The 27,506-nt window shown below is 41.8% G+C and overlaps 1 protein-coding gene across 1 annotated transcript in view; it reads right to left on the bottom strand.

The window, feature by feature from the left end:
• The window catches only part of LOC111160957 (p21 (RAC1) activated kinase 3), a 111,206-nt gene that overhangs the window by 66,977 nt on the left and 16,723 nt on the right, over positions 1–27,506 (bottom strand). The window contains exons 2-3 of the mRNA XM_022524359.1: positions 19,465–19,666; positions 185–285 (exon numbers count right to left, since the gene is read on the bottom strand). Coding sequence (XP_022380067.1) covers positions 185–285; positions 19,465–19,639 — 276 coding nt within the window. The 5' untranslated portion in view covers positions 19,640–19,666. The remainder of the gene's footprint in view (positions 1–184; positions 286–19,464; positions 19,667–27,506) is intronic.

The following is a 27,506-nucleotide window of genomic DNA, read 5'->3' on the forward strand; positions in this document are numbered from 1 at the left end:
TAATTTTTCCCAATACTCTTGCCACTCTCTAGTTCCAATGGGGATTGACTCAGTATAGTCCATTTTCCTTGAAATCATCCAAAGCATCAAGCCTGACATTCTGGGACATGGGCAGGCTTTCTTGAAACCTATTTTCACAAAGGAATTTTTTCATGGCTTGCAAAACAATAAGGAGCTTACTTACAGTGAACTCCCCGGTGACAGCATCAAACCCCACATGAATCGTATGTTCAAAGTCTGAAGGAAGAGAGATCTCTGGGCGTTCTTTCTCCTTCTTCTTATTGGCTAAAGGCAAAATGTTAACAGGTATTTATTGGGGACATAGTTTTGTCATCTCTAAGTTGTACAATTAGGTTCATCAAAAACAACTACAAAGCTGAAAGACAACTGAATCCAACACAAGCTTAATAGGATTTAGCTCCAGAAATTATAATTTCATCTGCAGAAGTAGCTGAGAGTTTGACAAAAAATATTACATCCAGATGATTTACAAATTCCCCAACTCCAGTTCCAACAAAACTTGCAGTCACATTGATTTATGTCCTTTACCAGTCTAAAAATGTAATCAACAGATATCTAGGTATATTGTGATTAACTGGCTTTGTTGGATTGAATAGGACTTACTAAAGAAGCAATTCATTATGATCAGGTCAAGCTAAGTCTTACTATTAGAAAAAAAAAACATAAAAGTGCTAAACCTGTCTATAAAAGCATTAATGAATTGTTTCCATGTTAACCATAGCGAAATAGAACTTATTTACGTTTACATTATGAAGCATATTTTAATACACTCTTTGTCTTCTTTCAGTGAGAACACTACTGCAAACCATTAATGTTACACATCTTTATCATTAAAAATGTTTGTAATCGTTTACTCCTCAGCAGTTTGCTAGTAAGAAAATATAAATGGCTGCTTTTTACTGAATTAATTTTACTTAGTTCTTAGTAACCTCAAATCAATGCCTTGGCTCAGTCATTCCAGTTTGTAGCTATTTCTCCATGTTCCTAATATTTTTTTTGTCATATTAGCCATTCAAAATCATAGTCCTCAAGTAGCGGATTTTTCATAGTGACACAACTATGAAGAAACACGTCCACAGTTAATATGTCAAAACCTTTAAAGATATTATCACTGGAGAAATTAAGTTGGGAACTGTAATGAAATTAGTTTATCTTGGAATAGATTCCATAAGGAAGTTGCCGTGGAAATGTAAAATGGCATTAGGTAGGTTCCATAATAGCCACATAAGCACATCAGAGCACGTATCTCTGATTGGGGTGCATTTTACACTCAAAAGATAATAAAAATACTCACCCTCCTAATAATGGGAAACTCAGCATGATTTGCCCAATTGAAACCAGTCAACCTCAGAATTGCCAGGGTGGCCAACTTAGAACACTCTGGTTCAAATAGATGTTTCCTTGGCCTGAATTTTAGACAACATTCAATTAACCACATATGGATTACTGGTTTTATGGGTTACCCAGGATAAATTTTCAATTCAAAACCTTTCACATTCAAATGTCATTCTCATGGTTTCTTTTCTCTTTCTACCCTCTCTTACTACTCCCTATCTCCAGCCAGAGGACAGAGAGATGGTGCAGAAATACAGACATTCAAGGAGTAAGAAGATTAAGATACAGGATTAGGAAAGAAAGATTGGAGGCAGGGGTGGGGGAACAAGGGTCACTCAAAGCCTTTGTCTGGCCACAGAACACATTAGGACTCATTTTGAAAAGTATATATGTGCCATTCAACTTGACTTCAGCTTGGATACTGTGTTCACAGCAAGTCTGCTTTATTGAATATGAAGCTTAGACCTTTTTATGTGGGTACCCACTTCTGCTGTGTGTTTTGGTACCATAGCTACCACTCATACTTGCTTGGCTGCCAGGCCATTATCCTAGCCACTCCTCTGATTGTGTCCTTGTTTTTTCTCTTCCCTGCTCTCCCATACATGTTGGGTGTAGCTGACTCTCTCTCTTTTTACTTCCTTCACAGTGTGGTCTGATTCTTCTCCTCCATCGGTGCCATTCTTTATTTGATTGGCACTGCTTGCCCTTCTGCCTTTTCTAATGCAGTCTTTGGCCTTTAACAGTCCTTTCTTTGCACTCATCCCTCTTGGATGGTATCTGATGCCAGAAACTAACCCATACTGGGTAACTTCCTGATCCGTGGTTGGCTAGGGATGATCTGGGTATTGTGTGACCAAATGCTTTACACAATTCAAGAGGAATGTTCCCTTTAAGGAAAAACACACTACAAAGACTGCCAGTTCCTCAAGGCAGTGAGGAACTCTAAAGAAGTGTTATTCGCTTCATAGTTAATCTACTCCTAGTGACAGGTGACTCTCTTGGGGTCAAAGACAGCTCTGAAATTCTGAAGAAGGCTGTGGAACTTCTGCCCATAATTACACTGTACACATATACACAATTTTGCATATAATTTCAAAGGCTTAAAACTCCCCTGACTCTAGGTTGAGAACCCATAGCTCAATCTATGTCTCCAATCACTGTATCAACTTGCATTCATGACCTCTCTTGCTAGCAGTCTCTCCTTACTTTCCATTAGTATTGGTCGAATGTTTGAGGACTATTGACTTAGCCTAACCACTTCACTTGGGCTGAGCTATATGAATTGGCTTTGTGGAGTCTCTCTAGAAGGTTACCCAGTTGCCAGTCCCTCACCAGCCTGATCATGCCCTTCCCTTCACTCAGGGCTAAGCCTATCAAAGGCAGGAAGCCCAAACTTGCTCTTCCTCCAAGTCCATGTTCTCTCAGTGAAATGATACCACTAACCACCCAGATCAGAAAGGATTCAGGCTTTAGACACCAACTCTTTTGGGAGGCCCTGAGCAATGAAAAGATTATGAAACCCCACTCCAACATGAAATTCAAATAAAAACAATAGTAAAGCATAAAAAGGTTAAAAAGTCCAAAAAGTTCTGCTACTCCTATGGTGATGAAGTCTTTCTAAAAACTACATATACAGACTAAAAATGTGGCCAGGTTTTGGGGGCCCCTGATTTGCGGAGCCTGCAGCCCTGCTTACTCTCGTTATTGGGTAATTCAGCACTGGCCCAACTTCCCAAGCCATAAATTTGGCAGCTTCTTTGATTGCCACTGTATTTCTACCTTAATTGGTCACCAAATTCTAGTGTATCTCCCACACTCATCTTGAATCTATGTTCTTCCTTTCTTCCCCACAAACCATCACCTTAGTCTAAGGTACCGCTATTTCTCACCTGGTCTTATTGCCTCCAATCTTGCCTCCTGCTCTTCATTACTTTGTAATGAACACAAATCTGACCACATCCCTGTCATTAAGATCCTTAAATGACCCCCCATTGCCCATATGGTAGAAGTTCATGCTCATTAACATGCTACCCAGGGGCCTGCACAATCTGCCCCAAGCTTACCTCTCTGTGGTCTATTCTCGCCATAACCCCCACTGTCCCATACCCACATCATGCTCCCTAAACAGCTAGATTTTTCTCTTACTGCCAAGACTTTCATGCTAGGCCAAGTCCTGGCAACTCTTCTATCTTACCAAGATCCCTCACCCCACACTTTGGATGGATAACTCCCATTAGTCCTTATTCTTGAAGACTCACTCACTCTTGGGCTTCCTCTTCTTTGGGAAGTCTTATTCTGTCTTCCCTTTGCAGATGAAGTTAAATGCCCTTCTCTTCAGGCTTCCATAGAACTGTCCAGTGCATACTCAGATCTTGGCATGGATCAATACTGGATTGTTATTTCTTCTTTATATACCTGTCTCTCTAGATAAAATTGGAGATACTTGACAGAAAAGACTGTATCTTACTCATTCTCACATCCCTTAGCACCTGGCTTATGTCTGCACACTTAATGATTTTAATTTAGGGAACAGTCACCATGTGCAAAAAGTGCTTCTAGGGTCATCTCATTTAATTTCCATCACAATCTCATTAGGTAAACCTTATTAGTATTGTACTATTGTTCTGTAGATGAGGAAAGTGTGAGTAAGGTTCAACCACATACCCAGGGTTATAGAGCTAGCAGGTGTCAGAGCCAGAATTTGAACCTAGGTCCCAACCATATCTACAGAGCCCACATTCTTAACAGCTACACCATTTATTATTCAGTATCATTTAAAAAACAACATTTTTGAGTCCTAGTCTTCAGTAAATATGATTGAATGGTGCTTAGATGAGAATTTTTTGTCTCTTTTCTTTTACACTAAAATGTCTGTCTGTATATCCTTCCAGAAAATTCTATTGAGTATTGGTTATTTACATTAAGATACAGTCTAACCTGTAAGACTCAGCCTGATCAGATCTGGGATGATGTCTGCAGAGAGCAGAAAACAAATGAGTACCACTTTCTAAGTGTATCATCCATACCCTACTGGAACATAGAACTAAGGCCACAGGTTGCCAACTAGGCTACAGTCTACAAAGTGTTTGGCCTTGGGACCCTCTGGGTGTGCATGAGTTCTGGCTATAACTCCAGGGGCCAGTGAACCTCCAGAGAGTCTCTCATCTTGACACCTTTCTCCATCTCACTTACATGTTAAAGAAAGAAAAGGCCCCTAGTCATCCATCCTCCTCTATGCCCTACCCCAATCAATGTCCTGCATTTTCCCCAGTACCTACAGCTTATTCCATTACCAATTCCCTAAACCTTCAACCTGTTCATTAAATGCTCTCTTCACTTCTTGCCTCAGGTTTCAAACTGCACTGTGCATCACTCTCATTGGGAAAATTTAGAGAGAGGGAGGTGTCTGAACCTCACCCCGAGAGATTCAGATTCAGTTAGTCTGGGGCAGAGCCCAGAACCTTTAATTTGTAAAGCTCTTCTGCTTTCTCCATTAAGCAACTGGGGTGGAGAAAAACAACTTCCAATTCTACTCTCCAATGGGGGTACCACTTCCTCAGATAATCCTGATGGACGCTGCTCATTCTTCCTCATCCCAAGTTCTTAGGTGTGGAGGAATGAGGCAGGGCGGGGTTTCCCCTTTCACTTCAAAGCTGTTGATCTGAGATCAGTACTTCTGCACTTGCCTACAAAAGCCCCTTCTTTGAGGTTACTGCCATTCAGTGCTCTTGGCCAAGTCCCCTTATCCATTGAGGACTCAGGCTCCTGGTCTTCCTTCCTACCCTCAGTGCTGCCATCACTCTGTGAAACGTGATATATATAAATGGACATCTCTTTCACACTCTTTCCTTTTAACTCCTTGACCTCCCTCAACACTAAGGAATTTCAGCTCCCTTCTAGTTCAGTCTGCTCCTATGGCCACCACTAACCCAGTGGTTGTCAACCAAGGCCACTCATTAGAATAATCTGTAGATTTCTATAAAAGACCAAGGCCTAGGGCCCACCCAGAAGTTACTATAGCAGGATTTGTGGGGGTGAGACCTGGACAAATGATTTTCTAAGCTCCACAGATCATGTGCCGAGTGGAGGACGACAGGTACCCCAGGCCTTTTCATTATCCAGAATGATCCTTTCTTTGAAATATTAAACCCCATTATCCCAGCCTCCCAAAATGCTAGCTCTCTTTGCCCTTAATCTTTTTTTAATTGTTCTTTGGTCTCAACAAAAATACTAATCCCTGGATCCCTCCATTCTTGCCAAGTTTTCAGCTTCCTTATGGCCTAGACTCTTTGGTCCATCATTTAAATTACTCTTAAGCCACTGGTCTGGAAGCAATGCCACTCTCTGACTTACTCTTGCCATTCTCCTGCAAAAATCTACTCTAATAGAATGCAACCATGAAATCTCCAATTCTAGACTGAGGCTGACAAGCTATTGGAGGAAAAAAAAATCACACAGCTACATAGATTGGCTCATACTATAAAAGTCAGAGACCATAGTTGGTCATAAGTGTGCTTGACAATATTCTTCTTGTTTGTTGCCAACTTCCCTTCCCACTTCTTTTACTGAATATTCTAGAACTTTCCCACTTTTGCTCAAGCTTCTGCTTCACCCTCTCCTCCTTGACTTTCTGCATACGAAATTCCTTCACTTCACTGAGAAAAATGGAGGGCATCAGTTTGGAACTCCTTTGACTTGGCTTTCTGTCCCACTCCAATTGCATTTTTCTCCATCAGTAATATCTCATGTCTCACCGGAAGCAGTGTCTGCCCCCGCTCCGCCTGAGGTTTCTCTCTCCACTGATGCTCCAGATACCAGTCCCTTTCACTTCTCCAGGGCTCTCACACCACCAACTATTTTGTCTATTTCTTCTTGTATCTTCAATCTCTCCTTCCCTACTGACACTTCCTGTCTTGCTTGTGAGACCTGCTGAGATCCCTTTCATCCTTAAAAATTAAAACCCTCTGACACCTCACATATTTCTCTCCCTGCTATAGCTTCACCTTTCCTTCTGGAGCTTAAACTTCTTGAAAAGGCAACCCAGACTCCCTCAACCTTCCCTCCTCAAACCAGTGCAATGAGTCCCTGAGGTCCTGAATGAATCTCCTACTTGAAAATGCCCACTTTCAGCCCTTAAAACTGTTGACCTTTCAGTCTAAACTGATATTGCTGACCCTGAACTTCATGAAATGAAATCCTTCCTGCCTTGTTTCACACAGTCCTTTCCTAGAGCCTGTTGCTAAATTTCTGGGTCTTCTGTTGACTCTTTAAACAGTATTTCCCAGAAGCTGTTATAGGTCCTCATCTCTTCTTAGCAATACACCTCTCTCTTTGGCCACCTCACCTACTTGTATGGTTCCACTTCCCAGCTACATTAGTGGTTTACCATATGGATGTCCAGTCTGACCGCTCTGCTCTACCCTGACCCCATGGAGTTGCATTCTGAACACCTCTATTTTGATATTTTCAAAAGTAAATGAATTTTCCACTGCCTTCTCCCACATAAAACAAGAAATGACAAATCGTCCCATGTTCCCTACCTCACCCTTCTCTTCTCATCATCCTCTTAGTTGCCTAGCTCTGCTAATGCTTTCTCATAAATATTCCCTCTGTGTTGTCCTCTTTTGTTCTGATACTGGCCGTTAGGCCAGGCCACTGTCATTTCTCAGCCACATAACTCCATTTGTCTCCTTCCTCTTGCCCCCCCAGCCCCCCGCCCCCATGGTTCACTCTTCTCCTGTGGCTGGAGTGATATTTTGAAACACAAATCTGATAATGTTCTGCATCAGTGCTTCCCTAATGCCTTCAAAATCAAATTCAAAGCCCTTAGTATGGCATATATAAGCCCTCCAGGATCCTCTCCCCAATTACTTCCATGGCTCCATCTCCCACCCCCCTCGCTAACTCGTGCTCTATGCACTAGCTACTCGGAACTACTTGTAGTTGTATTCATAGAACTCCCGCTAATAATGTGTCATGCCTACAGCCTTCATAATGCTGCTCCTTCTATCTGGAATGCCACCCATCCCTGACATGGCTAGCTCTCTTCTTTAAGACTCACCTCAGTTCAGTGTTTACTTCCTCCAGGAAGACTTCCCTAACTTCCCCTCAGTCTTGAATAGTTGCCTTTCCTCAGTGCCCAGTTCTATACCGCACTTACCACAGTAAACTCTAATTGATGACTGACTTGTCCGTGTCCCTCACTAGGCCATCAGTTCCTTAAAAGCAGGAACTGAGACTTAGCTACCTCTGTATCCCAACATCTATCTAACACAGTACCCGATTCAACAAATACTTGATGAATAAGCACATGAATAAATGAATGAATGGATGAATGACCTTCATTACATGAAATGAGACCTTATAAGATGGAGACTAGTCATACCTATGTGCCTTTATGTGTTCATGGGTGAGGAGACTAGGATTCAGGTTCCCTAAAAAGGCTGTGAGGTGGGAGGGTATGTTTTAAAGTACTTGTTAAAGTTGAAGATGTTGGTGGCAGCAGTGGGGCTGTTCTTCCTCAGTGGCAGGGATGAGTCCAAACTCATTCAGACATACCTCTTGCCAGGTACCACTCTGGGGCCAAAAGCATATATTGGCAACAGAGTTGGACAGGGTTCAAGGTACAGCAAAGTGACCAATTCTCCCCCACATGGAATTCCTGGATGATGATGCTATGCTTGCCTTCTGAAAGCATTCTAGAAAATGGTCACCTGAATCTTCCTCATCGTAGAAATTCCACTCATCTTCCCCTATAGTTCCTGGAAGTTTTGTTGGGCTTTCTCATTGGATAATGTCATATGGTTACATCCAGAATTCTATTGTAGAGCACTATTTAGCTCCTTGAAAATAGAGCATGCAGGAGAAGAAAGGGAATGGCAGTGAACAGACATAGGAAAGTGCTTTCCTACATAAACGGAGCCTAAAGGCACAGAATAATAATCATTTCTTTGAAAGCATGAGGTTATGGCATGGGGCATAGGAAAAATAAGTGACATTTAAAGCCAAGTTAATACAGAAAGCTAAAAGCAAAATATGATGTAGAAAGCAGAAATAATTTTTCCAAACACACACACACACACACACACACACACACACACACACACACACACACTCAGGCTGGCTAGTTCCAAGCAGAAAGCATTTCACAACTGTGGCTCTAAAAGGAGCAGTTCTGTCTTGCTACTGTCCCACTTTTCTTTCCTTTGACAGTGTACACAGCCTTGTGGATCAGTGTAGTGACAGACTGTGCCAGGTCGCTCATTAGGAACTGAAGTAATATTTTAGACTTGCAATCTGACTGGGGAAGCACACTTAGCAAATAAAAAATAGTGATCAATACTACCAGACCAAAGACAATCAGGTTGTAGGTCGAAAAGAACAGAGTGTAAATGATGTAGTATATGAAAAGGGGACAGAAGGCTGCGGTGAATAGTGAGAGCTCACCAGAAGAGGTAGGACTTGAGAGATGGTCTTAAAAAATGGCTAGGCACAGGTCATGATCTCAGGGTCCTGGGATGGAGCCCCACATTGCATCGGGCTCCCTGCTCAGTGGGAGTCTGCTTCTCCCTCTCCTCCACCCCCGCTCATATTCTCTCTCTCTCAAATAAATAAATAAAATCTTTTAAAAAATCGACAGGCGGGGCGCCTGGGTGGCTCAGTGGTTTAAGCCTCTGCCTTCGGCTCAGGTCATGATCTCAGGGTCCTGGGATCGAGCCCCACGTCTGGCTCTCTGCTCAGCCGGGAGCCGGCTTCCCCCTCTGTCTGCTTGCTTTCTCCTGTCTGCCTGCTTCTCTGCCTACTTGTGATCTCTCTCTGTGAAATAAATAAATAAAATCTTAAAAAAAAAAAATCGACAGGCAAGAAAGGGTAAGGCACCCTAAGTAGAAAAAAAACAAGAGAAGCAAAGCTTGTAAGTAGGAACGTATACAGCATATTGATGAGGAAGTGGGAAGACACACAGGTAAAGAGATAGGGTATAGCCTTGGAAAGTAGGAAGACGAAATTGGAGATGGTAATAAAGAATGTGCTAGAAAAGGTTTTTGAGCAGGTGGATGTTATAATAGAGAAGGTACTTTCTGGAAGACAACTCAGGGAGCTATCTGCTGCTAGCAAGGTACACAAGGCATGGTGGGGGCGGGCTTCCAAATGGTAGATTACTGCACACCGACTGAAAAGAAAAATATACAGGGGGGATGGAATAGGGAGAACTTCTGTAACTGCATCTGTTGATCTGTTGCCTCTAAGATCACCTACTAGGCATTTCCTATAAACTCTGTGTGTGTGTGAACTCTGCAACCAGACTGAAAGTTACAAATCGACAGGAGGGGACAGGGAACCCAGTCTTCTGTGTACGATGCCCCATAACACTCAGCATGGAGCTAGGCACATAAAAAGCAGATACAAATCTTTTCTGAATGAAGTATACCAGGGAACTATAAACAGTGCTCCAGGAGGCCAATTCTGGTCCATCTCATTTTTAAACTGAGATAGATAGTAAACTTGATCTGGGCTTCAAGTTAGCATGCAGCCTAGCTTTCTACTTACACATCTCTGTCCTGTGATGTTCCCTGAAATCCTTTGAGATAAAGGAGGCCTAACAAGATATGTTGCAAGGGGGCTTGTACTGAAGTTGCTAGGGCTGGAGCTCTCCCAGGAGGGACCCGCACCCTGCAACCCTCAGCTTGACACTAGAAACCCACCTCCCTTCTCCCTGCTCAGGTGTAATCTGTACTCAAATGTTTTGTGTTTCTGAAAGCCAAACAGTTTGTGCAGACGTAAAAAACATTTCCAGCAAGGGCAGAGGGGATGGCTAAGTTAGAGATCTGTCATACCAGAATGCCTGTTTCTCATCTCAATATTCCCAGCTTAACTCTGTGAAAGCCATGTTAGGAAGAAATGGAAGGATTTTTAAAGGGCCATCTACCTCCTGTAGGCAACAGCTTCTACTTCTCCTAAGAGATTATCCTCAGTGACTCGGTCACTCTTTAGCTGGGTGATAGGTGTTTCCTGTGGTTCATTCATTTCTCCCATTCAACTAAGAGGCTGTGAGTCAATGCCTCACAAAAATCATTTACAGAATGTTGCCCTTGTGGCCTCTAAGAATTAAAATGGCTTCGTGTCTACTTAACTACCAGGAAAGTACATTAGGTAGTGGAGTTGCTGTGTTTTGTTTTGTTTTATTAAAAAAAAAACCAAAAAACAAAACAAAAACAAAAAAACAAAAACCGCTGTTCTGCTCCAGCCTTTGATGTGTGGGTCACAGAGTACACTGTGCCATATAATCGCCCCTCCCCCTGAGGGAAATGTTCTGAAGCCTTATACTTGGGTAAGAAGAAGTGTTCCCGAGCAGTTCTGGGTTATAGTTCCTCCTATGGCAACAGCAGCCTTGCATGTGGTGTCACAGAGAACAAGAGAGCCAGAGGGACTGATTTCTACAAAGATGGTTCTCATCTCTGACGCTTCTGCTCTGTAAACAAATGTGGTTTAGGGGGACAGGATGAGCAGGGATCCGTGAGAATTTCTTATTCATTTCATGAAGTGTGTATTTTCCCTTACACAGGGGAGGGAATAATTCTCTAGTTTTCCTCTATTTTGGTTGGGGGTAGCATAGAAAGAATGTCATTTGCAGGTCTTCAAATTTATTTTTCCCACTGGAAATACTTGAAGGTATTACATGGTGACTACACAGGAAAGTAAGACACAAAAATAGATTTGATTTTTTGGTGCTAAGTATTTAAAGAAATTGACAGTGCAAGGTGGGTAAAAGATTTAAAAACAGGTTCTACGTCACGGATGTATTTTTGGCTTCAACCTAACATCTTGGGCAAAATATATACTGATTCCAAGCAGAAAAGGAAATTGGTATTTATTAAACGAGGAAAAAGACCCAAATCCTTAAATACTGGATTATAAGTGTATCTGAGAGAAGGAATGAGAGGCGACTGTCATGTTCTATTTTCCTATGGTTCTTTCATAGTTTAACTGCAAAAGCATGAGTAATTTTTGAATAGAAAAAAAAAAGATTTAAAAGCCTCCAGAATCACATTGGAATCAGGGAGAAACAATTAATAATTAACAATTTTTTTTTTTTTTTTACCAAGGCTGTTGCCTTTTGCTAGCCGGTCAGACTCTTAGGAGTTACTTGTAAAGACAAAGGTAAGGCCCTGTTGTCACTGCAAACTGAGAAAGGGGGTGAGATTCACCTGGGTGTCACTTGCTTCTGTAAAAATTCCATTTTTGCATATGCTATGGGCTAAAACCCTATTTGCAAAACAAGTTAGGTGGCCCCCATTTTATGACAAGCAGTGGGATGTTCAGCCACCACTGGACTACAAGTCAGGGAGGATCTAAAGTCCAGGTCTGCCTTGCTTTGTAACCTGCAGTGGGACAACTTTGTGGAGGTCATTCAACTTCTGAGTCCCTAACCTTTTGCCTTCCTCTACAAAATGGGAGCTAATCCTTGCTTCCGCCATAAGAGATCTGGAGGAGGCAACTGGTATGAAACCACCTTTAACACCGTTATCTCTAACTGCCATCCCAAATACATCATTTCATTAGCAATATACTCAGCAACAGGTGACTCTCTTTGCTGGAGATCTAATCTGCCACTTTTTTACTCAGCACTTCCCATCCTATGAGTGATGTCTATGAAAATATAAGTACTGAGAAAGAGGATTAGAATGGGCTGTTTCAAACACTCTGTGCTCTTATAATCTTTTATTATGTTAACAAATCCCTAAGTATATAGTTGGGAAGGCCCAGGGTGGAAGGTTCATTGTCCTCCTTCAGGTAGAACCTGTGAAAGCCATGAGCCCCCCAACAGAAGAACCTAGAAAATTTCGCTCTCAGTAATTCATAGTCCCTAATCAGCATATCTGGAATTTTTTCATGCCTAGTTCATCCCCTCTGGTGAAACAGTAAGCCCATGTCTTCCTGCCAGGTCTTCAGGGACTATGGAAAACCATATGTATTCTCCATAAATTAGCAGCCTTTAATGTGCAGATAAAAACTCAAAAATGGTACTTCATTCTGCAAAAGCAGCTCCAGGCCCAATGTGTATGTTTGGTGTTCCATGGGGATGCTGGGGGAAAGGAAATGATGGTCCCAAGTGAGCCCTTCTAGTGATCTCCACTCATGCACAGATAACCCTCACCTGCAGGGGTATCATCTTCAAAAATACTCAGCAACAACGATCATTCTGGCAAATCATTAGGACTCTTAGCCATCTCCTGCCAGGAAACACACACTGGTTCTGCTCTCATTTACACCTGGTCCACACATGCAACAATTTTAATGGAAAATGTTTGAAAACAAAAGAAAACAAAGCAAGGCAATTAGGCAATGTCCTAAGCCAGACACTCCTGTTCAAAGGATAATCATATAAGGCATGAGTTTGAGAGACAGAAAAAAAAAGACCTAATTTGCTTTAAGAAGGAAAGCAACTGCATATTCCCTAGCTAGTGTCCATTTTCCTCTGCTTGCAACATTTCACTTTCATGTTTGAAACAACTCTCTTCTGCCTTCCCCTCTTCTCATCCATCCCCAGTATCCTCACTACCCCCTAACCTCCCCCTCACACACTGTTTACTCTCTTGATTTAGATCTCCCTGTTGCTTCTTTCCTTTCATGTATACACCTCCCAATCCAGAATTCCATACCTCTCTTGAATTTGACCATCTGCTCATTTTAGCGGGCCACCATATTGGCACCCAATTTCCCTCTTTATTGGCCTTGACATAGAAATGAAGGCCCTAGCAGACAGAGGAAATCACTATCCCACCTTCTTCCCATTTCAACCACAGGGCAAGGTGGTTCTACTCCTGGGGCATGGCACTGACCTTGGAGGACAGGCAAGATGCCACATTCTTGAGGCTTCCCAATGGCTAAGATCTTTGATCTCCAAAGAGCACTCTGCTGAGCTGTATGGTTTACATACAGAAGAACCAAGAAGAATGTAAAAACCATTCAGGATGTAGCAGTCTCTGACATCTGGCTGTCTGATAATTAATTTTGACTCCCAATCATTGCTAGTGCAATGATAATAACCTTGGGCTACTGCAAGATCCCAAAGGGTCTTTAGCATCACCAAAGAAAGACTGCATACTGTTCAGTCTAGTTATCACACTAAGTATTTTTTATTGTGCATTAATTAGATGAAAGTTAATAAAGTGCATTGACCAGAACATTTGATTAACACGACCATAAAGGATCAGTGAGTCTTCTTTAATATTATTGTCGCACAGCAAAGCCTTCCTGTATAGTGTATAGAGAAAAGAGCACATGCCAGGAATCAAAACAACTATATATATGCAATATAACAAAACTATATGGCGCTTGAAGAACTTTTTCACATATATGAACACCCTCATGCAGAGCCTCGACTTTTTCAAGTAAGCAATATTTAAGCCTGCCAAGTACACACACCAAATGAGAATCGAACCCACAGAATGCCCAAATCCAATGTTAGCACATCTCTATTTTCAAAATTTTTTCTCACCATCATTTCTTAAGAAAAAAAATGAAAAACTTTTTTTCTTCCCTTTTGAGTGGTGATGAAAAAAAAGGCTCCCCCTCCTGAAATCCAAATATGCTTCAAAGTACACCACCATCTTAAGGGAAAATGGGAGCTACCGCTGGCTTCTGGAGGCGAGGAGCAAACTAGAGTTTACAACCTATTCCCTTTGGCCTGTTGCAAGGTAGTGTGATGAAGCAGAATACTCATAGGGCCGGGAGTCAGAGAGACCTGGGAGACTCCTGGCTTCCATTGGCTGCTATGTGATTCTAGGCTGCCTACTTAAATGCTTTGAACTTAAATGAGCTCCTCTGCAAAAAGGGGATAATACAGAGCAGTTGTGAGGATGAAAAGACTCAATACACATAAAGTGCCTGGCACAGTTGGGCACCTGGGAATTAGTGAGTAAATGGTAGATGACCTCTTGTTCGTCTTGAGTTGACTTCTATCCACCTATCCCCTCGTACTCCTCCAGGGAGAGGGGTCTTCACTTCAATCCCAAGCTCACCAGCTCCCAAATCTCTCTGGGTCCCCCGCAAACAAAGGGCACACAAACCGTGCTCTCTAAAGCTCTTGATACAGCATCGCGTGTCCTCTGAAACCCGCCTAATGCTCCAGTGTGGCACATGACACGGGACACATAAAGCGCGCATCAGAAGACACAGACGTCACACAGAACATGTCACCTCCAAATGCAGCCTCACCTGCTTCTCTCCCACATGTTCCTCCAAGCTTCACATCCTTAACATTGATTATTTTTAGAGGCCCTATGCCGTCTGCAGGGTCCTGGCTGATTCATTTGCTTCATTGCATTTGCCCTACTGGTTTATTTATCGATGTAGTTTCTCAGATTCATTCATCCATGTACTTAGTCCCCTCCTTGTTCCCAAATGGGTATAAGGCGGCTTACAAGAAGACACAAAATACAGTATGATAGCATAAATTCAAAGTAGGTAAGAAAAGTAAAAGGGAAAAAAAACCCAGTACAAAGACAGAAACATAAAATGGCGCCTGAAAGAAAGCCAATACAAAGTGCATACATACCGTACGGTCCCATTATGAGTGCTCTGCATGGGCCACACATCGGGCTCCAAGCTCTTTAGCAGCCGAGAAACCTGATTGGTCTCACCCTTCTCGGGGACCGTAAAATCAAATCAAAGCACTTGTTCAGGATGTCCTTTTCCTGCTCTACATCTTGAAAACTTTTCTATGATAAAGTATCATGGTGGGAAAAGGTCTCTCTTAATTCATTTTAATGCCAAGCTCCAGCTCCTGAAACAGTCTCTAACAAAGATAGATCCTCAATCTGGAAATTACAGCCGCTGCTTTTTATTTTGTTTCTGCCTTATCTCTTGAACTCCATTTGGTCAATGGAATGTAGCTATTAAAAAGATTTCTTCAACAAGCAAAAATCTCTGCTTTCATTTAACTCAAGAGATAGACAATATAACGTTATTTATAACAAAAATTTGGGAAGGACCCCAAATATCCAACAAAATAACTGGTCAAATAAACCATGATGCCACTGTATGGTGAAATATTACACACCATTAAAAATGGTATTTAGGAAAACTTATTAAAAATGTAGGAAAATATTTGTGATAAAACTTTTAAGTGCATGTTAAGTAAAAAATGAAAAAATAAAACTGCACTATTAGGATTTTAATTATGTAAAAAACTGTATATGAGGATTTTATATATATAATATATATCTATATAATCTATATCTATATCTATATCCATATCCATATATAATAACACCACAAAAAATCTGGAGAGAAATCCACTAAAATGTTATCATTTCTGAGATTTGTGAATATGGGCTACTTTTATTTTTTCTGTTTGTCTTTAGTTTCCATCTTTTTATATATTGATAAACAAGTTCCATATGATATGAAGAAAGAGGATGAGAAGAAAAAGTACCAACCCAGTGGTTATTTTTAGCTTGTAAAATTATGGGCAATTTTCATTTTCTTTAAAGTTTTCTATAATCAACATGTAAGTTCTAGTTAGACACAAAAGTACTTCAACCAAAAAAAAAAAAAAAAAGAAAGAAAGAAAGAAACAAGAGTTCTAAAAAATCTGATTGTTTTGTTGTTTTGTTTTTAAGGTCCAGAATGATACAAATGTAATACCATCTCACCATAATGTAGCACTTTTTAATTTTAACAGCTCTCTAATACTTAGAATTGCATTTGGCTACCAGAAGATAACTTGTGAGGTAGCCCGGGTATCACTCCCTGCATTTAACAGGTGTTGAAACTCGGTGACTGGCCCAAAGTCACCATAATCAGTGGCTGAGCTGAACTCCAATCCAGGTTCTTCAGAGCCCAAATCCAGTACTCTTCCCATTCATTTGCAACTGATCATGCTATAACCCAAGGAGTCCCCAAGAGGCAGAAACAGGGAAACAGTGACCCCTCCTTACCTCTGAGGGTCAACTTCCCCTGCAACCCTCAAGGTAGTAGAGTTTAGCTGAGGAAAGTATGATTTTAGGAGGTTTCCCAAAAAGGGGGGGGGGCCGGGAGAGTGAGGTCACATGCGAACTCTTGAAAGCCCTCATGGATAACTTTTTGCACAGTAAAACAAAACAGTAACAGCACATTACATAAAGAGAATAATGAGAGTTTACATGGCTTAAATTTGTAAAAATGATAGGCTCTACAGCATTTCCATTTAGATCCTAAGATGATTTCCAGAGGTGATGAGGATGTCGTGCTCATTATGGCAGTGGGACAATGGGGGTGACAGTGAAATGATGAACAGGGGTGCACTGTTAGCTCAAATCATGGGTTTTCATATTCTCTCAAATCATTGGAATCCAATCCTGAAATTGGAACAACTTGCTTGTGATTTTTGCCCTATCCAAGCAAGTGGTTTGAAGTGGTAAAACTTCATGACTCGCTCTTCTGAAGATGCTGTCTCCTCAAGTCTTTCCTGAAGATACTTTAGCACTTCTGGACAGAGTTCAAATTGAATTGTTCAAGCTTTGTCTAAAAGTGGCCTACCAAGTGCCTATTACGCATACTTAAATGACCCTCCTTCATGATTTAGGCTCTTCTGTGGGTGCTTTTTTCCTAATATGATAGTGTAATAAGACTCTTAGCACCTCTTTATAGAGTTCAATGAAATCATTCACACTTGGTCTGAAGGCAGCTTATCAGCTGTCCAGTAACAATATTAAATGGTTCTCCTTGATGACTGAAGTTCTGCGGAAGATGCTTTCTCTCCAAAGTGATATCTTGAAGGCATCACAGCACCTCCTTACAGAGTTCTTCTAAACCACTCAATCTTTGAACAGGTTACGATTTGATGTATAAATGTATCAATTTCTATTACTTTCTTGGGGAGGTTTTAATCATGTTCTGAAGACTCTGCACCTGTTGCTTCTAATTGTGTTTGTCTCCAGTCCCATAGCTTCCCAAGTATCTTCATCATCACTTATGATAATCACCCCTGGGGTACCGGAAGCTTCCTGAGAGTCATCCTCTAGCGGCATCAACAGGTTCAGTTTCAACTTCAGCCAATGAGTGCTCTTGGACCAAATGTTCCGCCTCATCTATAGGTTTTTCTTGAGCTAAAGACTCTGTTTGGAACAGACTGTTGAAAGTTATGTCACCATTTCTAGCCAGATTTTTTTTGTCAGCTTGTATTACTGAAAGGCTCTGTTAAATTATCTACTGCTTCTTTTATTAAGAAGACAACATTAGTGATAGTGTCAGAACCCCATGCATTAAGATCTTCAGACAGAGGAGGTTTTGTGAGATTCTGAACAACAAATGTATGCATTAGTTTGGCCTAAGTCTTCTTGAATGGCTGGATCACTGATCTAAGGGCTCAAGGATCTGAGACAAGCAACTCATTATAAAGATAACCTTAACATGAAGGGGATACACTGGTAAATGCAGCTGAGACACCAGAAGGACTGGGAAGAATCAGCAGGACTCTGAATTCAAGATTTTTCTTTTCTTTTTTTTTTTCAGTTCCGAACTTCCACGAGAAAGCACTGTTCAAATCATTCCTTAAGAAGAGAAGGAGTTATCCAGGCTTTTCTCTTTGTGTGCCAGTACACCAGAAACTTGGCTTGGCTCCCCCCTCCCCCAACCCCGAGAAGATTTGGACATAGGTTTGTGTCAGGCAGCAATGGTTTCACCATGAGGTCACTCCCAGGTGTTGGCACAAAACAGAAATGTCGGCTTCTCTGTTTTTGCTGACCTCATGTAGGCATTGGTTGGCTCTTTTTTCTTCAAAAGGACAAGTGGTATTATTCCAAGGCTTCCAAAGCATGGCAGTCTCAAGAACCATGAAGATTCGGGCAGGCACACAGTCCCCTGCTTCAGTCGCTTCCTGCACTTGTGGCAGATGCAACACAGGAGTGGCAGGGTCTCATGGTTCTTTCTTCTGCACCATGCTTGCTGAGGACTTGGTCTCCTAGGCATAGCACACCAGAGATTTCTCAAACCATCCCTTGCTCTGGGCAGTTTTTTTCCCCCCCTGGGACCCACTTCGGTATCTGAAAACCCACCTTTGGCCATTCCCTGTGCGTGTTTGCAGACCCCTTGTGTGGAAAGTGCTTCATTGTCCTTTTGCTTGTCTTCACATACAGGGGTTTGACATTTCGATCCTCCTTTCCATCCGGGTCACCAGAAATAAAGCTCCTCTTCGGTGACAGAAGCATACCAAGAGGCAATCCTGGTCCTACTAAGAGTGTTGGCTTTCCTTACAGTATGAATTGTGGGACTCATTCACACCACGTAAGTGACCTGCGAAGCTATTTGTTTTAACTCAAAGGAGTGGATGGCAAGTGTCCCTTTTCTAAAGATACTCCCTTTTTTTCCTTTTTGGCAGTTTGCTGTGGTCCTTGCTTCACCCTCTTCCAGCTCAATAGTCACACTTATAGAAACCATGTTTAAGTTTATGCTTAGTAATGCAACCTGACCCCTATTTACCAGAGATTCTCTAGCCCCTCAGTATCACAAATGGTTTTATGAACAACACATGGATAAATGTCAATATATTGTTGTGATGCTCAGTGCAAATGGGGCTGATGGTGGAGGAATGAGAGAGGGAACAAAGGACTCAGAAGTGTCTTCCCACCTCATGATAGAGCCAGAGAGACAATCATGTGACAACTCAGACTGCCTCCCACATACACAATTCAGAATTTTCACTATTGTCAGAAAGGTATATAGAAGTAAATCCACCTACACTCAAATTTCGAAAAAGGACAACTTACAGTTGGAAAGGAATTACTGTAAACTCCCATCTAAGTTAATGGAAAGAAAGTCACTATTCATATATTCAAGACAGTGCTGTTGTTATGACTTCCCTTGTTTGAACACCATGAATTCAATTTTATGTGAGATGCAAACACGGCCTAAATGTATTTTCTGTAAACCCACAGTTAAGTCAATCACATGTTATCCTCTGACAAAACGCAACCTCTGAAGGTGTAGACGGAAAGGTCAGGCAGGCAGGCCCCACACAGCCAATGCTCCAGAAATGACTACCCAAGAAAGAAAGTGACAATGAAAGAAAAAAAAAAACAAAACAAAAACTAGCCCCTTTTCAATGCCCGGCCACTGATACTTTACTTTTATCCCCTCCTCCTGGGAAGATAGAGCGAAGCCTGGCTTTCTTATTCTTCTCTTCCGGGGCCATGGGAAGTGGTTTGGAGCTGTGGTTGAGTGCTGAAGAATCTCGGTTGTTACTGTTCATCCTCAGCGGGGGAGCTGGGGGTTTCTCTTCATTATCCAGACTGTCAGACATTTTCAGTGACAACTGATTGCACAGCTCCTACAAAACAGGAGGAGAAAACAGGAATTGAGAAAGAAGCGGCCTTAAAAAAAAAATCCAGTAAAATGGGGATTCCGCCATCTTAGACACAAGAGCACTGGTCTCGCGTGGTCTCAGGTTTTGTGATGACCTTTTGGGGAAGCTTCTTTTCTAAAGGGGAGGGAGATGCCTCCCTAAAGACAAATGATACCATTTTCCAAAGAGGAAAATGAAGGTAATAATTAATGGCTCTTCAGTACCTATACACAAACACATCAAATCTTTTTATTTTCTGCTGTCCACTCACAGTCTTAATGAACAATTTACAATCTTCTTTAAAAATTCTACTCTGGGGGTGCCTGGGTGGCTCAGTGGGTTAAAGCCTCTGCCTTCGGCTCAGATCATGATCCCAGGGTCCTGGAATCAAGCCCCACATCGGGCTCTCTGCTCAGCAGGAAGCCTGCTTCCTCCTCTCTCTCTACCTGCCTCTCTGCCTACTTGTGATCTCTGTCTGTCAAATAAATAAATAAAACCTTTAAAAAAAAATTCTACTCTGATTTTGGTGGCACTCAGGAAGCACAACCTCTTCAAAGTCTGGGGTTGACACGAGTTTGGCTGTTGATTGTTAATAGCCCCAAATAAGGATGTGTTAGCTGCTTTGACCTGGGATGCCGCTGGCATCAGATTCCTACCTGTGTGTACCTGATGTACAAAACACACTCTACTGTTCTTTGAGAAAGAACTGGGACACAATCTAGTAGGCCTGACAGTGTTAGCTGACTTTGGGTGTACTGATGGGGAAACAATGCCCCACCTTCAGATAGCAGGTAGAAGATAAATCTGAGCCAGATGTCACCACAAGAAAAGAGGAGCTAGCTCCAAGGAGAGGACCAGTTCCTGAGGAGATATTATACTTTCAACCTTGTCATGTTTTATGTCCTGAAATGGGCAATTAGGGCATTGGCCTGAGTAACAGGGTTGAAAGAACCAGTCAAGGTTTTGGCAACTTACCTGCTCTTAATTTATTACTTGTTAGTATCTTGTGCTTAGGGCTGAATATGTTCAGGTTTCATCCCACTGGAAGGTAAAGTGACCTGGAAAAGCATGGACTCCCCGAGGAAGAGTTCCTGCTTGCAACTGTTTTCCTATTCTAATTCAAGTCCCTCTGCTAGGACCCCAGTGGAGGCTTGCCATCTCAAGTCATGCCTTTAGAGTATCTTCCAAGTGCATCTCCAGGTTGAATGCAAGACAAGTCAAATCCCAGGGCAACAGAATCTGTGTAAATTCAAGTATTAACTGGAGCTAATTTAGGAGTATAAGAGCTATCAAAAAATGACTTAGCAGATCACTTTATTCCAACAACATTTACTATAAACAAACAAGTACAGCAACGACCAGGGTCTCCTCGTCACCTGTCGTAATGAGAAAGAATCTTTCATAATTATTTTTATCCCTTTAGTGGGTACAATGTATTTATTATTAGCAGTCATGAACTCTGACGTTGTGTGATGTGGAAGATTTTTAAAATTTTACCATGTCCTAAATTTTCTCTTATTTAAGTATTCAAGAACAGGTGAGTACCAATTAATAGTTTCTCCATCTGCACAGGAGACTGCCAACGAACAATGACTGGCTTGATCTTAATCTGGGCAAGAGATCTTTTTTCTTTTCCTTTGCCAAAGTGTCCCATCTTATATTATCTTAACGAATTTAAGACCCATTCTGTAGTTTTTTCAGTAATCATGCAAGGGGAAACACTCTGTAATAAAAGCTTGATCACCAATGACAACCTGATTAACCTTGCTTTTTCCTATATAGGTGAAACCATAGCACAAGATAAAGTGAAAATCTATGATTTTAAGGATATACTCTATTAAATATTTTGACTAATATGTGGAACTCTTGCTAATGCATCTGCATTCCCTCTTGCATTTTAAATGTGGTTCTTCTAAATTCACTGTTTCTCCAGAAGAAAAGCGAGTTGAACACTGACTTTACCAGCAGCAGTACTCTGTAGTGGACAGGTTCCCGGTTTTCATTTAGTCAGTGAGAAGAATTTGCCACAGAAAACACTCTTTTTTTGTGTTTTTGTTTGTTTTACCTTTGGGGGTTTAAAAATAATGCTTGAGTATGGGGTGATTATTACATAAAGCTCAGATACACAAAATATAGCTTGGTAAAAATAATGAAATTTGAAAGCCATTGCAAAAAACAATGACACCCCCCCAAAAAAACCCCAAACACCTAAGGATTTAAATAGAAATCCCCAGAAGATAGGTTTCTGAAAAATGTATCTCACAGAGAGAGAAGGGATAATACATATTTTCTGATGACCTATTACATAACTTAAGATGATGAAAGTTGGAGAAACAGGCATGGCCTCTGAAATATGATATATGAAGCTGACCTTACGTAATAAGGTAAGCAAGAGTCTGGGCCAGTCAGGGTTCTAGTACACCTACGTAATTCAAAATACTAGGCTCCTTTGTTCTTGATCAATTAGGTGTGGCTAACGGACTGGTGTTTTTTGTTCCTAATTACTCTCTGGCTAGCTACTCAACAGGTAGGTGCCCTGCTTCTTTTCAAGCTGCTTGATTATTCTGACCTCATTTGACCAGGTATGTTTTTGGCTGGGAAAAAAGGGGTGTAGAAAACCCTAACTATACTCCCCTATGTTACACTTGAAATCACGGATCAAAAACTTGCCCACCACATGCTTGCTGTGGTCCATAACACAGGCATCTGTGAGGGACCCAGCTTATATGGCACACCTTTCTATTGCCCAGCAAACTGGAATTGCTTTAGCTGTATTCAACTCATCCAGGGATTGTAAGAGGAACTAGAATCCACCTTTCACAGGGATAGAAAAGAACCTGAGAAATCCTTGTCTAGTTAAACACTAAAAATGGCAAACCTGAAGCAAAGTATCGTTCAGTTTTACCTAGACATTTCCAATTTGGTTTTGCTTCGGTTGTCCTGATATTACTTCGGTGCTTTATTTCCCAACCCCAGGCACAACCAACCTTTATCTCCTAATTATTCCAGAGAATTCTGATTTGGTGACAAAAGGATAGTGTAGGAGGCTCTTATTATCTCTAACTCACCTTCAAAGCAAGTGCTTCAAAGCAAGCTTTCAGAAGACCGATGGAAAAAGGGTATGGGCCTATGAGGAAGCTCAGCTGTTAGTATGTTTGTTTCCCAAGTGAGAAGTGTCTCTGATTATTCCAGAAATGTAGAAGAACGGGGGATTCGATTATTTTATGTTTGTAAACAATACCAATTTACTAAACCAGGTCCCTCCCCTGAGACAGCTTTCTACAAAGGATACTATTAATGGATTGCTGGTTCAATCTGCCTATGATGTCATTATTTCCAAGATCTTGAAAGAGACTATTTTGTTGGGGTGGCTGTAGGCTCTATTTCAAGAATTGTACAAAAGTGCCATTATTCTCTAGGAACCCAATCAAAAAACTGTTTATCTTTAAAGTTTAACTGTTGTTGTTCACTTCTGCAACAGAACAGAAACTGGCAAGCGAGTGGCACACTGGATCTAGCCCCAGCCCATTCATTTCACTTTTAAAACTTGGCCCTTAGCATCGTGGAGAAGGAGCTAACTTTAATGGACAACCAGCAACAGTTTATATCTGCTCACAACTTGATTTACTACTTGGCTACTGGGATTTTCAGAGAGAATGCAAGCAGCTCCTACAGATGGTGTGTATTTTTGATCCGGCCCTTGGGACTTCATGTAGCTTACCGATGCTCTGTAATTATAAGTGAAATTCATCAGCAATAAGAAATGAGCCTCTTGTTTCAGGATAACCAAGGAGGCTGGACATCCCTTTCTTCAGAGTACTAGAAACTATTACTTCTCTCTTTCCCTTCCTCCTTAGCTTTTTTTTTCTCTCTATTCCACACTCCATCCAACCCCACCCCCAAGTGTGAGGGCAGGCATGCACACACAGGTACATACACAAACATGCACACACACACCCCTCCACAGCTTTTCACTGACTTGTGTTTTATTTTTTCTTAATTTTTAAAAGATTTTATTTATTTATTTGAGAGACAGAGAGCATGAGAGAGAGAGAGAGAGAGAGCAAGTAGGAGAATGGGGGAGAGGGAAAGGAAGAGAGAGAAGCAGACTCCCCACTGAGCAAGAAGTCTGATGTGGGGCCTGATCCCAGGACCCTGAGATCAAGACCTGAGTTGAAGGCAGCCATTTCACTGACTGAGCCACCCTTGCACCCCTGACTTGCGTTTTAACACAAAGATTTAGTGCAAAGCATTTTAGAGGAAAACTTTAATCAAGATCTATGGCAGCTTCCAATGAAATGATTAGGCATTATAAACAACTGTCATTATTCGCTCATTCCTCAAAAATGAGCTTACTCAGCGCAGTGCCACACCAGACACTCAGTGAGGGCTCAGTAGATTAAAAGAGAAAGCCTCCAACTTACATGTTGCAGGAGTCAGGAGGACAGAGAAATGAGCAATTGTACTCCAGCTAGCATGGTAAAAATTCATACTACGGCATCAGTGTTGAATTGGATACAATAAAAATGCCCATCATGCCCAATTGCTGCAGTTGTGTAAAGGGTGAGAATCCAGAAACACTGGCCCTATGATTTCCAAGGCCTCCTATTAAGTCACAAGCAATTGAAGAAATGTTTTAATCAGACCTTGTGCCATCAGAGACAACCCACCTGTCTGTATCATTCTGTCTGCTTTCAAAATCAAAATAATTGTTTATTTGCATATTTCCCCAATGAGAAACAAACTAATACTGGCCTCCTTTCAAAAACAAAAGCCCAGGCCAGCAGATGCACAGCCATGATAAAAAAAAAAAAAAAAAAGCCAGAGGCAGAGCACACCAATATTGCTTAACACCCTCTTCCTATCGAACTAGAGCTTGTAACATAGAAAGGAGATGTAGCCTAGGGGGAACTTCCAGGGGGAACTTCCTAATGTTTCTGAGATACTACATAAAGAATAGGGTTGCAAGACACCTTGAGCTTATCAGATGACAGCCAAACTGACGAGAGCACAAATGAAAGGAGATGGATTTTAGGATCTCAAAAATAGAGTAAACAAGTCACAGAGCTCTATGTTAAAACATGTAACAACATAGAAGAGTCTTTCAAATTTCTAGAAATTGGGAGACCTTGATTAACAAGAGCTAGCTCTATAGATCAAAGGGAACAGCATATTCTAATTGGGAAGACATTGCTTTGCATTTCAACAGCAACCCGCATCTGAAGATTTCTAGCGGCTTTTTGGAAATTAAGTCCCATAGTATGCTAAGATGCCAAAGAGGAGGGAAAGAACATTCACCTCATTTGACAGAGAGAATGAGCCAGGTCCGAGTCTCCCAGCAGCTCCAAAGCTGCACTCCTCGCATTTCCAAGCTAGGTGGACGAGGGACAGACCAACCACTAATGACAGGCAGCCAGATGGGTCCAACTCGGCAGATCTGTCACCTCATCTCAAACCGCACATAGTTCTTATACATGCCATGTCCCCCGCTGTATCATAAGCTCCTTGAAGGTAAGGACCCCTCAGTCTTAACTGTATGCTTTCACACTGCCTCATACGGTGCCTTGTTCCCAGCCGGCATTAAATACACACATGAAGTAGTGAACAGAATTCTATACGTTCTGCGCATTTAGCGCCACTCTGAGTACGTTTTTCATCATGTTGCAAAAGCCTATATGCCTACTCAAAGCAGGTCTGAGCCAAGAAGCCATGTTTGGAAAAACCAGCCATAGTCTAACTGCCAAGCCAGTGGGCACAGCATAGAAGTCAGTTACCAGCTGATGAGCAAGACCTCATTTTTTTGTTTATTCCACAAATTTGTAACATCCCAAGAGCTTCCACCCTCATTGGAGCTAAACACCACCATGTGAAAAAGGGAGTAGCAGCCCTGTCTCCACCATGAGGAATTTATAGAGCACCGAGGCTGACTTACCCAGGGTCACAAAGTATGAGAGGGGAGGGGAGATGAGAATCTCAGATGCTCCTCAATTTCCCTTTCAGGACACCCACGCAACGTGCACCCAAGGAAACCAGCCCCACACGCATACTCCTCGTATATACATTCCTATCATCCCCACATACTCCTAAGACAGTTCTAGCTTTCTCATTTCAACCCACTGGGGGCTGGTACTTACTGGTTTCACCTGCTGTTCTCATCCAAAGACCCAAGGCTAGGTGATTAACTGACAGGACTCCAACAGGTTGCGTTGGCCAGGAGAACCAATTCTTAGATGGCCTTGTTTTGGAGCCTGTCTGTTCTGGGGCACTCACCGAGGGGACTCTGCTATCAGAGACAGGGGTGTGCTGTTTCAGAGAGCCTTGCCTGGGAGATACCATTACAGTGTGTAATGGAGGGAAGCCATTTCTAAGATCATTTGATCAGGAAGAACTGAGCTCCTTGTTAGGTGGATTTGCAGAAGCAGCCGGACAAGCAAGGGAGGTACTGGCTCTTTTTACAGCTGCCTGGTTTCAATCTTAGATCCTGTGGACGATAGCTCGCTACTGACATACATACAGCCACAGTCACACAGAATACATTCGTGTTCGCTCTCATCCACACAGGCAAATGAGGTCAGTTCTGCCGTAGTCCTGTTCTCTGCTAACGTCTTTAATGAGTGACTTCCATTGTTTGCGGCAGGAACTTGACATTAATTAAATCCAATAAGCCGACCTATTATAGTTGCAAATTTCAAAGACAGGCTGCAAATGAGGAAATCAATAGGTAGACCCCGGCATCCAGACCTCATATACTGCATGTATTATGTAGAACCAATAGTCCTTATTGGAACGACTTCTCAAGCTTCTAAATGTATGCAGCACCACACATTTAATATTCATTGTGTATGCTGCCGTGAGCTAATGCCAAGAAAATGCTAATGATCATCTGATGTGTATTTATATTTGCAAACTGATGCATTATTACGGGTTTCAGCTTTTACATTTCCAACACTGATGCTTCTGAGAAGAGAAAATAAGATGCATAAAGAACAGAGGTAGATGATTTCTTAAGCATTAAAAACAACCACCACCACCATCACCCAAGGTGAATACTCAGATACCTCAAAGAAATGTGTGGGAAAAGGAAAAGGGAAGCAAAGCTTAGCAATAAAACATTTCCTAATTCTCAAAACAGACTGTGGTATCCTTGGAGGCATTCAGATGGGAAAAATTAGATGCAGACGGACAGCCCCAGTGAACAGGATATGGTAAGCCAACATCTTGAGTCTCTGGAGTTTTCGCTGCTCTCTGTTACTATGCATGGGTGATAATTACACCCTTCCTGATCCACTCCAGTGAAAAAAACCACAAATTTCCTCAAATTTGGGTCTAAAAATTCAATTCCCGAATTTGCTAAGGCTTTTGGTACACCAAGCAGATGCCTGGGTGTTGTTTTCCAACCTGTGTCCTGCAGCTCATCGTCCTAGGTCCTTGCTCTGTTCTCAGTTACTCTGTCCCCAAATCAGTTTTCTGCAAGAAGGTGGCAGCTGCAGGTTGGAAGAGGGGAGATGCATGGGGTCGACAGAGACCTTCGTATCATTTCTAAAGCATTTCTAAAGCAGGAATTTGGATGGATTTGCAAAGCTCATATTTCATCCAAATGAATGAACAAATGAATGAATGGCATCTTCTCAGAACTGGAGGTCAAAGAAGATGAGCTGGCATAAAATGTAGCCACTCCTTTTCAAGCTTCTGCCCTTGACCTAAGTTTCTGTGCCCACATTTGAAGAGAGCTGTGCGTGTATCTCAACATCTTATTTGGGGACTATGATTAAAGAAGAGGAAATACTATCTACTTAAAAAAAATCCTTCCCTCCAATACTAAAGG

This window comes from Enhydra lutris, unplaced genomic scaffold, assembly GCF_002288905.1.
Source record: "Enhydra lutris kenyoni isolate GAN:26980312 unplaced genomic scaffold, ASM228890v2 scaffoldscaffold80, whole genome shotgun sequence".
NCBI lineage: Eukaryota > Metazoa > Chordata > Mammalia > Carnivora > Mustelidae > Enhydra > Enhydra lutris.